We start from the raw sequence: 18632 nt of genomic DNA, 5'->3' as shown, positions 1-18632 counted from the left end.
AGTTAGGAAGGCAAATACAGTGTAAGCATTCGTTTCAAGGGGGCTTGAAAACAATAAACGTCTGCTTATCCAGTGATGCCCACATCCCGTCAATGAATGAAAAAAATGGTAATGTACAGCAAAGAGGCCATTGGGCTCATCCTATCTATGCAACCCATCTCTCCTCCCCACCCAATAGACCCTACTTTGGCTGGTTATCCTGTTAGTCACAGCACCTCCTCCAGCAGTTTATTTTATATAACACCAAGCCAAAAGACCATGAGAGAGGAGAATTAGGCCATACAGCCCATTCGGTCTACTTCACCATTCAATGAGATCAAGGCTAATCTGATAATCCTCAACTCCATTTTCCTGCCTTTCTCCCATAACCCTAGATTCCTTGAATACACTTAACAACCCAGCCTCGATGGCCCTCTGTGGTAAAGAATTCCACAGATTCACAACCCTGAGAGAAGAAATTACTCCTCATCTGTGAATTAAGTCTGCAATCCCTTATTCTGAGGATTATGCTGTCTGATCCGAGACTCTCCCTCCATCCCAACCCTGTCAAGACCTCTAAGATCGCTTTCATTTTTCTAAATTCTGATGAGGATAGGCCCAATCTATTCAATTTCTCCTCATCAAACAGACAGATTCTCCATATTTGGTATCAGCCTCTTTTTGAATTCCACAGCTGCTGCGCCACCTACTGAATTTCTCCAGCATTTTCCGTTTTAATTTCACCCCGGGGATCTACGAGGACAGATGGCTAAAAGCTTGGTCAAACAAGAAGGTTTAATGAAGTATCTTAAAAGGAACTAATCAAGGCAGAGAGATGAAGAGGCATTGGGAGAGTATTCCAGAAGTTGGGAGAGCTGGGCAACTGGAAGGATGGCCTTTGGCAGTGGGACAATTACAATTTGGAATGTGCAAGAGGCCAGAATGTGGGTATCTTGGAGGAATGTCCACCTCATCCCCTTTTATTCTTTATGACATCGAAAGAGGATTTAGAGCCTGGAAGAGGCTAGAAAAACTCAGGTTGTTTTCTCCAGAATGGCAGAGGTTGGAGGGAGTGTTGGTAGAAGTGTATAAAATTATGAGTTGCATAGATAGGGTTGACAGTCAGAATCTTTTTCCCCCGAGTTGAAATGTCTAAAATTAGGGAGCATGCATTTAAGGTGAGAGGGGGAAGATGTTCAAAGGAGATGTTATGGGGCAGGTTTTCTTTTTACACAGAATGGTAGGAGGCTGGAATGGACTGCCGAGGGTGGTGGTGGAGGCGGATTAAGGTACTTTCAGGAACTTTTTGATGAGCACATGAATATGCAAGAAATGGAGGGATATGGAAAAAGGGCAGGCAGAAGCGAATAGTTTAATTTGTTGTCATGTTCGACACAACATCATGGGTCAAATGGCCTTCTCCCACGCTGTACTGTTCTATGACCATACTCCCTCTAAGCAGCCGCTCCAAGGTTCCACACGTGTGATCCGCATGGCCCACACAGTCAAAAAGAAAATGCTGATGGAAGGCCATTCTGGCCATTATATCCAGTCCAGCCCAAACATGATCCATTGAAATTCCCAATGCTGAGCCCATTTCAGTACTTCAACCCAGGACTTTTTTTCTTTTAAATGAGATGAGGGTGGCTACTCTTTCAAGCAGTTCCAGAGTCCCTCTGCTTGGAAAAAAAACAGCTCAATCCTCCCTCCAATTTCTTAAAATGTGAGCCCCCCCCCAATTATTAGCTAAAAGAAAACGTGTCATTCCTACCCATTCTGTAATTACAGCTCATTTTTTTGCTTAAGAAACACCTCAAGGAAATCATTCTCAGTCTCCTGTGTTCTAAACAAACAATCGCAGCCTTTGTTCAGAGTGAAAATTCTCTATTCCCGCATCACTTTTGTCAATCTCCTCTACTTTGTCCACAGTGGTCATATTCTTACTGTGATGTGGTGACCAGAACTGATGTGCATTCAACACTCAGAACTTCAGTGTAAAATTCAATGTTGACATTCCCAGCGACTGTATCTTTCAGCCAACACATCAACCTGAGTTCCCACCTGTCTTTTCATCATGTGGACGTAAAATAGCTCATAATAGAATCGAAAGGAGGGCAGGGGAGTTATTCCCGGTGTCCCAGCCAATACCTGTTCTTCAATCAATATCACAAAAAACTTCGGGTGGTACAGTGGCTAGCACTGCTGTCTCACATTGGCTTTGAGCCCAGCCTCGAGCAACTGTCTGTGTGGAGTTTGCACATTCACCCGTATCTGCGTGTGTTTCTTCCCACAGTCCAAAGGTATGCAGGTTAGATGGATTGGCCGTGCTAAATTGTCTGTAGTGTCCAGTGATGTACAGGATGGATGGATTGGCCATGGGAAAAGGAGAGTTATAGGGATAGGGTAGGAAGGTGGATATGGGTGGGATGGTCTTCAGAGGGTGGGCATGGACTCAATGGCCTGCTTCCACACTGTAGGAATGTGTTTTGGTTTTACTAATGATAATTTTATTCTAAACAGCTCATGCACGAGAGTAGTTTCTTATTTCTATTAATATAAAGCACAATTTGTCGTACATACATGGAACAGAAGTCGAAGTCAGGACTTTTACCCATCGATCTCTGTACTTCCACCTTTGATTAATAAACTGCAAAACAACTGTCCATCACCAGGTTCCCATCATTGATCTGGACTGTGGTACTGTAGTGATTCTATGACATTTGAGGATCTTACCTTTTATAGGAAGCTGGCTGCTTTACTTCCTACATTACACCTGCGGCTACACTTCAAAATGTATTTCATTAATCGTAAAGCGGTTTGAAACGTTCTGTAGTCACGAAAGGTGCTACAGAAATGCAGTAACTTTTTACTTAGTATGAACCTGGCACAATCCCACTCCACTTCCCCAACCAATAACAAATGAGATCAGAACTGTACCAACTCCACAATCTTAAAGTATAGAGTAATTTTTTGGGCACATTTTGAAAGGAGGTATTGTCCTGTGGATTTAAATGACAACACTTTTTCAATATTGGTTTGTTTTATGATTATGAGATTATGCCGCTGAACCTGTCCACCATCCACACACGTCAGGAGTGTGATGGAATACATCCCATTTGTCTAGATGGGTACAGTTCCAAAAAGAACTCAAGAAGCTTGACACCATCAAGCCCACTCGTCATCCCATCCTCCAGCTTCAATGTTCACTCCTTCCATTACTTACGTGCAATGTGTACCATCTACACGTTGCACTGCAACAACATTGTCAAAGCTCCTTCAATAGCTACCAATTAGAAGGGCAGCAGATGCATGGGAACACCACTACTTGCAAATTCCCCTCTAAGCCACTCACCATTCTGACATGGAAATATATTACCAGTCCTTCAGTGTCACTGGGTCAAAATCCTGTAACGCTGCAAAGTGGGGGGGGGGGGGATTATATATCATAAGGAATGTAGCAGTTCACCAACAAAGCTGACCGTCTCACGGGCAATTTGGGACAAGCAATAAATGGCCTTGCATGTGGCACCTCATCCTGTGAATGAATGAAAAAAAAACCTTTATAAAATTTGGTTCTGTTGCGTCTCTCCACAGGCTGGTAACCCTTTCCTCTAAGTATTCATTCAATTTCTCTTCTTGAAAATTATTGTTCAGTTTGCTTCCATCATCCTTTCAGGCCATGTAACAATCATGAGAGATTTTTAAACAGACAAATTATTATTTGAAGGCACCTTTTGTCTGAATCATCATATCCAAGCCTTGATGGTATCCCACACTCAGCCCTTGACTCTTTAAATTTCATTGATGAAACGATATGCACAATACTAAACAACAAAAACAAATTTTGTTCAAACAGAACAAGGCACCAGTAAAAGTAGAGCTTTGCAAAATTTACAAAGAATTCCAATTCTGAAGAAAGGTCGCTGGACTTAAAACATTAACTCTATTTTTCTCTCTCCACAGATGCTGCCAGACCTGCTGAATTTCTCCAGCAATTTCCATTTTTGCTACAGAATTTCAGTGTTTTGCTAACAGCAGTGTCGGCGTTGTATTACAACTTTTAAATTAATCCAACTCGGTAGCTGTTTTACATAAAGTTGTTTATTTTTATGCAAATAAAGTTTTTTTTAAACTTGGCTTTCAGCAGTCTGTTGGAAGCCTGAGGATAATACTTTTTGCTGATATAATAGGTCCATTTGAGCTTTGCAGAAGACTAACCCCACCATTCTCAATTTACAAGGTGATTACTGTAACGTTTTTACAACAGGCAGCCAAATCACAGGGAGGATGGAGTAATTAATTGTCATCATTCTAGGACAAAAAGGTTTGTTACCTTCACATGTTCAGTTAGTTTCATCCACTGTGCCACAATATTTCCTATCGTAAAGTGAGTCAAATATTAATACGATCCAAAAACAGAAACTGCTGGAAAACTCAGCTGTGAAAAAGGCCCACTGGACTCAAAACATTAACTCCATTTTTCTCTCTGCACAGATGCTGCCAGACCTGCAGAGTTTTTCCAGCAATCTCTGTTTTTGTTTCAAATTTCCAATGTCTACAGTTCTTTCTTTACATCAACAGAACCCTAGCTATTTTAATACAGTTCCTTGAATGATCACTGGGCCCAGGTCCTTAGAGCCCCTCCCTACAGGTTGTTCCTCTGTGTCAACAGCTGCAACAGTTCCAAGAGGACAACTTAGCGCTAAGTCTCAGGAGAAGGGATACATCGGGGCCCAACAATTAGGGTCCAGGACTCCAAGGAGGGCAATGTTGAGAGGTTTCATTGGAGGCTATCATTTTTCTGTCCCTGGTCTTGATCGCCACCACCTTCTCCAGGACTATAAGGGATGGGTAATACAGGTGGGCCCAGCCAGCAATGCTGAAACCCCATCAACAAGTGAAGGAAAGTTAACTGGACAGCAGTAATGGCTAAGGTCACAAAGCTGCCTTGTTAGTGAGAGAATTAAGTTGGAGAGAAAAGCATGGCCTTTACTGATGCCAGATCCTTGCAACCATTACGAGACAGACCAAATCTTCTGGTCATTCAGAAATTTAAATGCACATTTGTTTTTATGTTATTCATGGGACACAGGCATTGCTGACTGGGACAGCATTTATTGCCCACCGTTTACATGCTCTTCAGAATGTGGTGGTGAGCTACCTTGTTGTAACACAGCTGTCAATATGACATAAGGAACCAGGCCAAAACGAGGATGTGATTCCACAAACCTTGCTGCTGTCACCGAGACTAGCTGGCTCTGTAATCCCAGTGGGGGAGGTGGGCCTTGCAGGGGTGCTGATGAGAAACACACCTGCAGAAGCTGAGCTCAGGAATTCCCTTCACCCCCACACCCCCCCCCCCAACTGAGCTCTCCTACAGTCAGACAAGGCTGAGTCACTGACTGCTGACCTCAAAACTCCCAGGAGTGGGAATTCATCTACACTCATCCCAGAACCACCTCACCAACCATCAACTCCACAGAATGGACAAAGAAAATTCTCCCAAATTCTTTATGGACTTTAGAATTAGAATGAGAATCCCTACTGTTTGGAAAAAGGACCTTCGGCCCATCAAGTCCACACCAACCCTGTGAAGACTAACCCACCCAGACCCATTCCCCAACTCTATATTTGTCTAATGCACCTAGCCTACACAGCTCTGAACACTATGGGCAATTTAGCATGGGCAATTTAGCATGGCCAATTCACCTAACCTGCACATCTTTGGATTGTGGGAGGAAACTGGAGCACACAGGGGAAACTCACACAGACACGGGGAGAATGTGCAAACTCCACACAGACGGTCACCAGAGGTGGGAATCGAACCTGGGTTCCTGGCACTGTAAGGCAGCAGTGCTAACCACTGAGCCACCATGCCGCCCTGTGGCACTGTGCGGAGCGAGTATCTTACATTACCAGCCCAGAGTTTTGGTTGGCCCCACAATTGGAAATAGTAATTAGATTTCGTTGGGCAAGTTTGATTTTCAGAAGTTCTTAACCATGTTCAAAGAGGCTACACAAATACAGGTTGTTATTGTACACCACAGGGAATTTTTATTTAAAAATCAGGAAGCTATGATGGAGATGAGGAACTCCGCAGTTAGAGATTCTTGTGCATTTCTGGTCAATGTTGATTTAATCACAAGGAGAAGTGTGTATCTTCTCTTTGTTACAATGATGTTTATTAAAATGCTGAAAGACTGATAAACCACCAATATGTGAGCTCTGTTTTTCTATTTGCCCCCTCACATCTTCAGAGGTACCCAGCTGATTCCCACATGAGATAATGGGGCTCCCACATGGCAAGGCTGTTAAGATACACCACACATACCAAATAAGGCCACTGATCCAGGGTGTCCTGGGAGGAGAAAGAGCGAAGGAACATATAAAACTGTGGAATTGGGACTCCCAGGAAAACTGATAAAACCCACAGAGTCCAATACAATTAAAAAAGTCATTGTGGATCAGTGACCTCCAATCCTTGGCTGAACAACGTACATTTTCAGTGGCGAAGGAAGTTTCACTGGAGATGGTTTTGCAAAGGTGCATTCCAGGGGAGAAAAACAAACATGATTTCTTCAAAATATTCCACACAATCACCACCTCCAGCTGTAAGACAAGACATGAAGAGATGCTCAATGCAAGATCTGTAGTACAATATATATTAACATACAACTTGAGTACCCTCTAGGGTTTAGCTCTCCCGGTGCCTCAGGATGTTAGCCAACCAACAGCCAAGGTCGATGAACTGCACCCGAAGGGTTATCTGCAAGTGCAAACCTAAAGGCAGTTATTGATATGTACCTCCAATAATAGTCAAGAAACTCCACACCATCCAGGACCTGGTATCTGCTTGATTGGCATCCAGCCACCATCTTCAACATTCACACTCTCTGTCAATTGTTGCCAAGAATAGCAGTGAGTGCTACCGACAAAACACTCTGCCAGCAACTCACCAAAGGCTCCTTTGACAACACTTTCCAAAGCCGTGATCTCTACCAACTAGAAGAACTAGAGCAACAGATACACAAAAACCTCCCCATTTACAAGTTCCCCTCCAAAGCACACACCATTGAGAGTTGGAAATAATTACCGCCCCTCCAGTCACTAGGTTAAAATCATGGACCTCCCTTCCTAACAGCACTGTGGATGGACCTATTCTCCACTGACTAAAGATGGTTAAGGAGGAAGCTCAACACCACCTTCTCCAGGACAATTTGAGATAGGCAGCAACATCCAGCTTCAATAATAAAGGAAAGGATAGTCACTGATCTCCCCAAACTACTTAGCAATATTCATCAGGACGAGGAAATACCTACTATTCTATGACAGATGGCACTGGAAATCCAAAACATTGCAATGAGTTCCTAGCTCCATTCCTTGGATCAAAACCCTAATCCCACACTGATCTCTCAACTGTGAGGACAACAAATATTTTACTGAAATGTAAATGGAAAATGCTTTGTTGCAGAAAATGGAATGGTTTTTTTATATACTTAGAAGAAAAGTGGAACTGTGTTGTCATGTTAACTCATTGGTCAAACAAGGTGTTTGGATGGGAGAGGGTGGGAGACAGACATTCAGGCCTTCCAAACTGATTTTGAAGCTCTCTGATCCGTTTACAGGATTTTCTGAGTTTTTTTTTTACATTTAATCATTACTTCAAAAAAACATTCAGCTCTTTTACTTATTGCTGAGGATAAGGAGATTTTGCGAAAAATATCAATAAGTATCGATTCATTTGCCAAGCTAAATAAAGTAATTTTGAACATTTTGGAGAAAGTTTAGCAGGGGGTCTTGCCCGTCCACCTTTCTCAATCCCTCAAACATCCAACGGACCAATTATATCTCCGTTCCCTACTTACATTCTCAGCACTTTGTCTTTTCCGCCACTCGCGACTCTTTGCCCATCAGGACTCCAATCGACAGCAAAAACCTGGAAGTACAGAGCAGAAACATTTTCTGAAAAACATTTATCACAAAGTCACAGCCTTCTAACCATCAGCCAAATGGCAGCATTTGGTCCAGCTTTAGCATGCATCAAACTGGCACTGAATGGACTGAAGGAATCCCTGGAAATACATCTGTAATATTTCTCAGATACAGTCAATGGTAAACTGATAGATTACTGTTAGGCTGTTCCTTGGAAAACTACACATGATGTAATTCACTCAAAGATTGAAGCATCTGAGAGCTCAGGTATTATTCTAAGGCTAAACAGTTTCTGATTGAACATTTGATGATCTTTCTCTCTAAGTATAATGGTTTAGTGATCATTTCTGAGCTGATTGTGTCAAAGGCCTCAGGTCAAAGCACTTTAAAATATTTCACCGGAGGGTGCAAGGGGGTGACTTTCAACACAGGTGTGAATTCAGATTCCGTTGTCAAAAAGGGTCATCAAGACACGTTTAAAAGTCATGTGATCATTTCAAAAGTAGTAAAAGGTTGCATTTATGCTCGTCATTATCTGCTCATAGAATGTAAGAGCTAAGGGCCATGTGCAGGATGATGGGATTAGAAAGGGCAGTCCAAAAATGTGCAGGTTAGGTGAATTGGCCATGCTAAATTGCCCGTAGGATTAGGTGAAGGGGTAAATGTAGGGGAATGGGTCTGGGTGGGTTGCGCTTTGGCGGGTCGGTGTGGACTTGATAGGCCGAAGGGCCTGTTTCCACACTGTAAGTAATCTAATCTAATCCAATCTGGGTGTCTTTGTGTCAGCATGGACAAGCTGGACTGAATGCCCACTTCTGTGCTGTATCATTTCTATGGTTTGCTAGCTGGGCCTGTATTTATTACTCAAACTTAAACACTCTGGAGGTGGTGGTGGTGAGCTGCCTACTTGAACCGCTGTAGTCCATGGGATTGGGAACAGGAAAGCTCTATCTGCGACAGCTTTCTCAGGATTTTCATTCAGTGACCCTAAAGGAAAGGCAAAATATTTCCAAGTCAGGGCGGCATGGAGGGGAACTTGCAGATACTGGTGTTCCGGCAAGTATCTGCTGATTTGATCCTTCGGGTTTGTACAGGTCACTGGGTTAGAGGGCGCTGTTGGAGGATGCTTGGCGAGTTGTTACAGTAGATGGTAAACACCACTGTCACTGTAGCTCATAGTGCATAGAGTGAATGTGGATGAGGTTCCAATCAAGTCTTTAGAATTGGAAGGTGCAGGATTAATCACTGAACAAAATCAGAGGCCCGGCCATGTGAGGAGTTATCAGGACAAATGATACAAAACATGGCTTTAATGAGCATCTCACAGAAATGTCAAAGATGCAGTAATGGCATTGCCACTGGTCTTAGCACATGTATAACTGGAGATGTGCAAAAGGCAGAATGGAACAGAAGGGAGTTCAATAAGAGACTTTTACTCAAAGTGGCCAAGTGGGTATTTGAGAGAATTGCATATTATGCAATAGATGCTTTTAAAGGGTAGCTGGATAAGTGGAAGGGAACAGTATGCTAGGATGAAACTAAGAAACACAGGTGAATGTTCGAACATAAACATTGAATAAAGCAGTCTGGAACCTATATTTTAGGCTAATACTGCTACCTGCATATCTCTGGCTTGTGGGTATACAGTCATACAGCTTGGAAATAGGCCCTAACTCCAAACTAAATTAGTTACATTTGCCTGCACTTGGCCCATACCCCTCCAAACATTTCTTATTCATGTACTTTCTAAACATCTTTTAAATGTTATAACTGTACCCACATCCACCACTTCCTCTGGAAGCTCATTGCACACATGACCCACCATGTTAAAAAAAAAATGTTTTTATGTCTTTTTAAAATACTTCTCCTCTCATCTTAAAATTATGCTTCCTAGTCTTGAAATTCCCCCTAGGGAAAAGACACCTGCCATTCACCTAATCTATACCCCTCATGATTTTATATACATGTATCTACGTGCACTCTGAGAAGCTGCTGGCTCCTAATCCTGGGCTCTTCTGCTCCTTTGGTACTGTGACACTATCTACATCTGTGCAGGTTGGTGAAGACAGATCTCTAGTGTAACATCTATGAGGTCTCTCTTCATATACTTTTTTTGAATCATCTCATGCCTGCTTCTCTTCATCCTAACTGCTTTACTGATGACAGAGTAACATCATCAGTTCATCATCATTCTTATTTTCCATTATACCACAGACCTGTTAGGCCAAATAGCCTCCATTGGTGTGATAAAACTACGAGTGATATGGATGGTTGGAGTTAACTCAATAGTTCATTGGGCCTGATAGTCTGCATCTATCCCAATTTTGAAACTCAACAAATTTCTTCCGACGTCTTTTTTGCCAACAGAAAAGACTTTAGGTAAACTGCTTTCCCCCCCAGTCCGTGCATCCTCGGCGATCCACATTGCTGGCTCAGGGAAGACACTAGAGGAGATATTACCTCATCTGCATGGCCAGGAAGGTCCACAGACAACTTGCGTGTTTTCACGTCCCACACCTTCAATGTGCTGTCACTACTGCCGCTTGCCAACAGTCGACTGTCCGCTGACCACGCGATCTGATACACGGCTGACACGTGACCTCGGAGAGATGCCAGATATCTAGGAACAAACAGAAGATTTGGATCACTCAGCTTAAAAGAGGAAAAGTGTACGTCCGGATAACTGAATTATTACCTAACCGCATTCCAGTCAACAACAATCAAAACTGGCATTTATTCACGTCTTTGACGTCAACAAACTTTCTAAGACTTTGCACAAGTGCAAGTATCAAATAAAATTCACCATCGAGTCATAGAGAGAGATATCACAAAGGGCAGTCAAATGTCTGGTCAAAGAGACAGATTTAAGAAATAGTAGATATATTGAAGGAGAAGGGGAAGAGGGGATGAGATTTGGAAAGGGAGTTTGGAAGCTCACGAGACTTGGAGCTTATCCACATTTGACCCTTTCTACGAAGGGTAACCTCAATCTAACAGTTTTTTTTACAAACACTTTGAACTGACAATATCAGTATTTTGTACCATAGTGGCATTGCTCCAAGTGGAGCCGGTTGTTGGAGATTCTGGTCAGTGGGACGATGTAAACACAATGATGAAAACTATAAACATAAAGGACGCAGAGGAAGACAAAACAAGAGAAACACAGAAAAGTTGTTCAGCTAAACACAAAAGAAGTTTCTTAGTCCTGCCCTTCTATCTCAGTAATCCAGCACTGCTCCCCACAGTGAATTACCAGTCACTCTCACCACAGCCTCTCGGGCTATGTCTGTGAGGAGAGAAGAGCAGTCTCAGGCTTACAGACAGTAAGGTGGAGAAAGGAAGGACTACAAGTGCTGGAAGTCAGTGTTGGTAAAAAAATTGGGCTGGAAAGGGCATGTCTTGTGGCATCGGAGCTGGAAAATCAACATTTCGGATCAGGACAGTAAGTGTGGTCTCAGAAAGGTCAGTTTGCCTTAATCACACCATGTAAGTGGATATTGCTTATTCATCTGGATTTGAAACAAGAAGAGATGGTGGCATAATGGTATTGTAATTGACTAGTCCAATCCTCCGGGGAACTTGGGTTCAAAACCCAAGCTGAGAGCTTATATTAAATTCAGTAAATAAAATCTGGAATATAAAATATCCTACTGCTGGGGACTATGATAACTACCATTTATTGTCCTGAAAGCCCATCTGGTGCATTAAATTCATTGAGGGAAGGAAACCAACTGTCTTGATCTAGTCTGGCCTATGTGGGACTCCAGACCTTTAACTGCCTTCTGAAATGGCCAAGCAAGTTGCTCAAAGGGCAATTAGAGACAGACAATAAATGCTGGCCAATGACCCGCATGTTCCACATGAGAATATATTGTTTAAAAAACAAAGATGAACGGAAGAAGTGCCAATCCAACTCACCCAATTCAACCCTGAGCTCTTGCTTCCTTGCAAATCATTTAGTCGGGATTTCCCACAGCAAACAGAAATTACTGTTTGTAGCACCTTTCACACACCCTCAGGATGTCTCAAAGCACTTTACTATGAGCTATGATAGATGTTTAGTCACAGTTGTAATGCAGGAAGCCAATATGCACACAGCAAGCTTCCATGAACAGCAGCAATACGATAATGATCAATTAAAATTAGGTGGATTGGCCATGCTAAATTGCCCATAGCATCCATGAATGTGCAGGTTAGGCGGATTGGCCATGCTAAATTGATCATGGTGTACAGGAACGTGCAGGCCAGGTGGGTTAGCCATGGGAAATGCAGAGTCATAGGGATAGGGTAAAGAGGTGGGATGCTCTTCAGAGGCATGGAGTTGATGGGCCGAATGGCCTGCATCCATACTGTAGGGATTCTATGATTCTAATGATAAAGTGACGCTGGTTAAGGACCTGTAAACATCTGCCTGAAATGTTAATCTTATTCTGCACTTCAGTGACAACCTCCTGCAGAGCAGTCACTGCCAGTAGGTGGCGATTTCTCATTTCCAATTCCAAACCGCATATAAAATGTCAGCTCAGTTCAGTGGGTCTCGCTGGCCTGGGGTTTAAGCCCCACTGCATCCGTTCATCTTTGTTTTTTAAACAAAGCTTTGAGCTCTGACAGGCTGACATGCTGGGTGCCCTGCTGAAGGAAGTGCCGAACTGTTGGAGGAGCTATCTTTCAAATGAACGTTAAACTGAGGCCACAACTGGAACATCTCTGCTGGACATACAAGACCCCACGGTCTATTTTGGGCAGGATGCCTCACACCACCAGGTACACGAGTTCGACTCCAGCCTCGGGCGACTGTCTGTGTGGATTTTGCACATCCTCCCGTGTCTGCGTGGGTTTCCTCCGGGTTCCTCCCACAATCCAAAGATGTGCAGGTCAGGTGAATTGGCCATGCTAAATTGCCCATAGTGTTAGGTGAAATAGTCAGAGGGTAATGGGTATGGGTGGGTTGCTCTTCAGAGGGTCGGTGTGGACTGATTGGACTGAACGGCCTGTTTCCACACTGTAGGGAATGTAATCATTTTGAAAAAGAGCAGCATTCATTGTGCCATATCCCCAACAATATTAATCCCTCAATGAACACTACAGAAAAAGATTATCTAGTGACGATCCAGCACTATTTGCAATTTGGTGGTCGCACTTCCTACATTACAACTTTGAAAACTACTTAGCCAAACGATCAGAGATTGTGAAATGCACGTCCTGTCTTGCAAGGGCAACAGCTTAGGGATCTTACTTGCCGGTCCTGCTGTCCCATAACTTCACTGATTTGTCAAACGATGCACTGGCAATGAGCCGAGTGTCAGGGGAGAAACAGACTTCATTGATCAGAGCCTGATGGCCCGTCAATCGTGCCACGGGCTTTTTAGACTCTGCGGGAGTCCAGAGGAAAAGTGTGAAGTCGTCCGAGCCCGAAACCAGCCTCTCCTGCTCCTGACCCTAAAGAGATAACGAAAAGGAGAGAACGTTAAGACCATTTGTCGACAGAGACGTGAATAAAAAAGTCTGCTCCAATATAGATTCTTCACATTCCCACCATGGCTTGAGCCTTTTGTGCCATGTGCTTTGCCCCTGCTGGGTATTACACTGGGCTTTTGGGCATTTCATGTACTTGGACACACAAATCTCTTCATCCCTCTTAATTAATATAACGTCCTGAATTTTTATTTTCTTTTCTCAAAAGACCCCATACTTTTCCACAAGCCACACATTGCCTGCTCATTTACTCAGTCTGTCTCTGCAACATTTTGAAAGCACTCAGCGTGCTGCTGCACTCAGTGCCATTGGTAACCTTGGACGTACAACTCTCTGCCCCTTCATCCTAACTATTGATGATTTAGGGTTATTATTGCACAAAAGGAGACAGTTCAGTCCATCGTGTCCAGGCCAGCACTCTAGAGCAATCCAGTCAGCCCCCTTCCACCACTCTATTCCTGCAAGTTCATATCCCTCAATCACCCATCCAATTTCCTTTTGAAGTCATTGATGATCTCTGCTTCCGTACCCCTCATAAGCAGCAAACACCTGGGCATTGCCACCAGTTGCACATAAACTGCACACGGAGGTATCTGGTGATGGCCGAAGGCCAGTGTGCACAGGGATATTGGGAACTGGCAGTAAAATGCCACAAGATAACAGGACTGGTGCAGGTATGATGGGCCAAACGGCCTCCTTCCAAGCCGAAATAATTCTGAGATTCAGTGCAGATCTCTAGGAAACACAAATCACATTGCACTAAACAGGACCAACTCCCCTTAAGCCCACACATCACCACCCCCCAGCTAATTAGCAATCTTCTTCACAAGGTTTCATCCAATGTCTTTCATTTATCCATTCAAGAAATCCATGTGCAGAACTTATTAATTGTCAATTAAATGTCAGGTCACCTGCAGCAGATCTTAGAAATCAATAGCTTTGATTTTTTTTTCCTATTTTGTTTCCTCACCCTGGTTTGTTCATATCTCTGCAGGGCCTTTTGCTTCAGTTCTTCCACTGCAAAATAAAACATTAGGAGAAAATGAGACTCCAGCAGTTTTTATCAACAGACTTTCATCCAGTTGATGGCCATAAATGGAGCAACATCACAGCTCCTCAAATCAATTTAAAAGCATTTTAATTGTGGTAACCTGCAGGAAAAAGACTTCCCAGTCGCACTGTTTCCAGCTCCCTGCATGACTTGACTAAGCTGGGCTATATTTAGAACATGTTACAGAGTGGGAGAGGGATGGAGTGTAGAGAGAGGGAGAGAGAGAGACACTTTATACAAGTCAATGCTGCTTCAACAACAACAACTCACATTAATATAGATCCAGCAGTCACGGTCCATGTCGGCACCAACGACATGGGGGGGACAAAAGTCTGCAGTGAAGTTAGGTGCTAATTACAAAATAGAACCTCAGCAAAGTAATCATCTCTGGGTTACTATCTGAACCACGCTGGCACACAGTGAATAATAAAGCTAGCAAAGTGAATGTACGGCTCAAAGACTATTTGGGAACTGGGCTGCGGTTCGTGGGATACTGGCAGCAGTTTTGAGAGAAAAAAAATGTGTACCACTGGGACAGTCACCAGCTGAACCATTCAGGGACCGGTGCTCTTGCAAGCCCCAACACCAGGGAAGCAGAGAGGGCTTTAAAGGTAAGCGAGTTGGGTTAGGTGATGGACTGACGTACATGCAATGAAAGGGAGACAGCTGAGGCAGGACAACAAAATATTTTAGGTGGAAAATTAAGGGACGAAAAGGGTCGTTCAACAAAAAAAACCCATCAGTCAACACCACTTGCTGCAAACATTACAAATGGCATAAAGCAAAAGTACACATTTATGTTGCTCATTGAAGTGAATGAATATCTGATAGCAATCACAAAGACACAGTTTCAGAATAACAAGTTTGGGATCTGGATATTGAAGGGTACATTCCATTCAAAAAGTATAGGAAGTTTGGTAAAGGCAGAGGGTGGCACTCCAAGCAAAGGTCATCCTGGTGGAATAATTAGCTGAGGAGATCAGAATGAAGAGACTGTGGGGTTTTGAAGAACAACTATAGGGGAAATAAATCATTGGTTGGTGTGATCTGCAGTAAGTGAACGGTACCTGACGAAGGGAGGGGTATACGAGGAGCTTGTGATAAAGGGACAGCAATAACTACAGGGATTTTAATGTACAGGCAGTCCCCGGGTTCCAGTCGAGAATCCGTTCAGAAGTTGGTTTGTCAGAACACAATGCAAGACACCGTAAAGCAGCCAATTGTGAGTACAGGAAATGTTAGTATGCTTGGGTCTTGAAAGTTACAATTGTGGATGGGATCAGTTCATAAGTACGAGCATTTGTAAACCAGGGACTCCCTGTACAAACAATTACAGCTGAAAAAAACATGTTGGCGATAACAACCTCGATAAGGGGTTTCAGTATCTTCAAACTGTATATTCTGAAAATGGCCAGAGAGCAGGCTTGTACTCGACTTGGTATTGTGTAATGTGACAGGGTTAATTCATGACCTCAGAATAAAGGCACCTCTAGGTAGAAGCCATCATAATGTGATTGAATTTTACATAGAGTCGTAGAAATGTATAGCATGGAAACAGACCCTTCGTTCCAACCCGTCCATGCCGATCAGATATCCCAACCCAATCTAGTCCCACCTGCCAGCAGCTGGCCCATATCCCTCCAAACCCTTCCTATTCATATACCCATTCAAATGCCTCTTAAATGTTGCAGTTGTACCAGCCTCCACCACATCCTCTGGCAGCTCATTCCAAACACATACCACCCTCTGCGTGAAAAAATTGCCCTTTAGGTCTCTTTTATATCTTTCCCCTCTATCCATGCCCCTCATAATTTTGTAAACCTCTGACGCTCCAGGGAAAACTGCTCCAGCCTGTTCAGCCTCTCCCTGTAACTCAGATCCTCCAACCCTGGCAACATGCTTGTAAATCTTTTCTGAACCCTTTCAAGTTTCACAACATCTTTCCGATAGGAAGGAGACCAAAAGTGCACACAATATTCCAACAGTGGCCTAACCAATGTCCTGTACAGTCGCAACATGACCTTCCAACTCCTGTACTCAATACTCTGACCAATAAAGGAAAGCATACCAAACGCCTTCTTTACTATCCTATCTACCTGCGATTCCACTTTCAAGGAGCTATGTACCTGCACTCCAAGCTCTCTTTGTTCAGCAACACTCCCTAGGACCTTACCATTAAGTGTATAAGTCCTGCTAAGATTTGCTTTCCCAAAATGCAGCACCTCGCATTTATCTGAATTAAACTCCATCTGCCACTTCTCAGCTCATTGGCCCATCTGGTCCAGATCCTGTTGTAATCTTCGCTGTCCACTACACCTCCAATTTTGGTGTCATCTGCAAACTTACTAACTGTACCTCTTATTCTTGCATCCAAATCATTTATGTAAATGACAAAAAGTAGAGGGCCAAGCACCGATCCTTGTGGCACTCCACTGGTCACAGGCCTCCAGTGTGAAAAACAACCCTCCACCACCACCCTCTGTCTTCTACCTTTGAGCCAGTTCTGTATCCAAATGGCTAGTTCTCCCTGTATTCCATGAGATCTAACCTTGCTAATCAGTCTCCCATGGGGAACCTTGTCGAACGCCTTACTGAAGTCCATATATATCACATCTACTGCTCTGTCCTCAATCTTCTTTGTTACTTTTTCAAAAAACTCAATCAAGTTTGTGAGACATGATTTCCCACGCACAAAGCCATGTTGACTATCCCTAATCAGTCCTTGCCTTTCCAAACACGCGTAAATCCTGTCCCTCAGGATTCCCTCCAACAATTTGCTCATCACCGACGTCAGGCTCACTGGCCTATAGTTCCCTGGCTTGTCATTACCACCCTTCTTAAATAGTGCCACCATGTTTGCCAACCTCCAGTCTTCCGGCACCTCACCTGTGACTATCGAGTTTAAAAGGGAGAAAACCGGGAGTACAACTAGTACTTCCTTTTTAAATAAGGGAAACTGTGTGGGTATGAAGGCTGAGCTAGCTGGAGTATATTATAGTATGAAACAGTTCAATAGAGGAGTGACAGATACTTTACAGCAGTCAAAATCTAACCCATGCAGGATTAACTAAAGTAGTTAGGGAAAGCATCAAATGCAAGGGAAAAGCATACATTTGGGCAAAGGTGCATGGCAGACATGATGACTTATGAGAATACAAAGAAAAGTAGAGAATGATTAGATTAGATTCCCTACAGTGTGGAAACAGGCCCTTTGGCCCAACAAGTCCACACTGACCCTCTGATGTGTAACCCACCCAGACCCATATTTACCCCTGACTAATGCACCTAACACTGTGGGCAATTTAGCGTGGCCAATTCACCTGACCTGCACATCTTTGGACTGTGGGAGGAAACCGGAGCACCCGGAGGAAACCCGTGCAGACACAGGGAGAATGTGCAAACTGCGCACAGACAGTCGCCTGAGGCGGGAATCGAACCCAGATCCCTGGCGCTGTGAGGCAGCAGTGCTAACCGCTGTGCCACCGTGCCGCCCCACTGTGACTAAAACGTTAATCAAGGCAAATAAGAGTGAGAGAAAGCTAGTTAAAAATGGATAGTATGAACTGTAAATGTTCTGCATTTGGATTTCCAAAAGGCATTTGACAAGATTCTACATGAAAGGTTATTCAGGACACACAGTAAGATACAAACACAGACAGAAGAGTAAACAGAAATAGGTCTTTTTCTGATTGGCAGGTTGTGACGAGTGGGGTCCCACAGGGATCTGTGCTGGGCCCCCAAGTTTTTACTACTGACATCACTGACATAGATGAGGAAAATTCAGGCATGATGGCAAAATGTACAGATGACACGAAGATAGGTCGGAAAGTATGTTGTGAAGGTGACATAACAAGGGCGCAGACTATTTTTAGACAGGTTAAATGTGGCAGATGGAGTTTGATGTGGGATAACGTGAAGTTGTTCACTTTAGCAGGAAGAATGAAAAAGCAGAGGATTATTTAATCAGTGAGTGAAAGACTGCAGAAGGATCCAGGTGCTCTAGTACACAAGTCAGTAAAGGCTTGGATGCTGCTACAGCAAGTGACTAAGAATGGTTAATCGGATGCTATCCTTTATCATATGATGAATTGAAAGCAAACGTAAGGATGTTATGCTTTAGTTATAAAAGGAATTGGTGAGGCCACATCTTGAGTACTGCGTGCATTTGTGGTCTCCCTATTTAGAGAGTGGTGTA

At 43.4% G+C, this 18632-nt stretch overlaps 1 protein-coding gene across 2 annotated transcripts in view; it reads right to left on the bottom strand.

Moving 5' to 3' along the window:
• Positions 1 to 4062: 4062 nt before the first annotated feature.
• The window catches only part of nle1 (notchless homolog 1 (Drosophila)), a 35422-nt gene continuing 20852 nt past the window's right edge, over positions 4063 to 18632 (bottom strand). Inside the window, exons 9-13 of one of the 2 annotated variants that reach the window (XM_043718174.2) lie at positions 14357 to 14403; positions 13148 to 13350; positions 10372 to 10531; positions 7845 to 7915; positions 4063 to 6588 (exon numbers count right to left, since the gene is read on the bottom strand). In XM_043718174.2, the coding sequence (XP_043574109.1) occupies positions 6576 to 6588; positions 7845 to 7915; positions 10372 to 10531; positions 13148 to 13350; positions 14357 to 14403 (494 nt within the window). In that variant the 3' untranslated portion in view covers positions 4063 to 6575. Of the gene's footprint in view, positions 6589 to 7840; positions 7916 to 10371; positions 10532 to 13147; positions 13351 to 14356; positions 14404 to 18632 lie in introns of those variants that run through there. The other variant, XM_087977239.1, reaches the window with a different exon arrangement.

The sequence above is a fragment of the Chiloscyllium plagiosum genome, unplaced genomic scaffold, assembly GCF_037043375.1.
Source record: "Chiloscyllium plagiosum isolate Xiang-an unplaced genomic scaffold, Cpla_swu_hap1 HiC_scaffold_31, whole genome shotgun sequence".
NCBI lineage: Eukaryota > Metazoa > Chordata > Chondrichthyes > Orectolobiformes > Hemiscylliidae > Chiloscyllium > Chiloscyllium plagiosum.
This window is presented reverse-complemented; position numbering and strand designations above follow the sequence as displayed.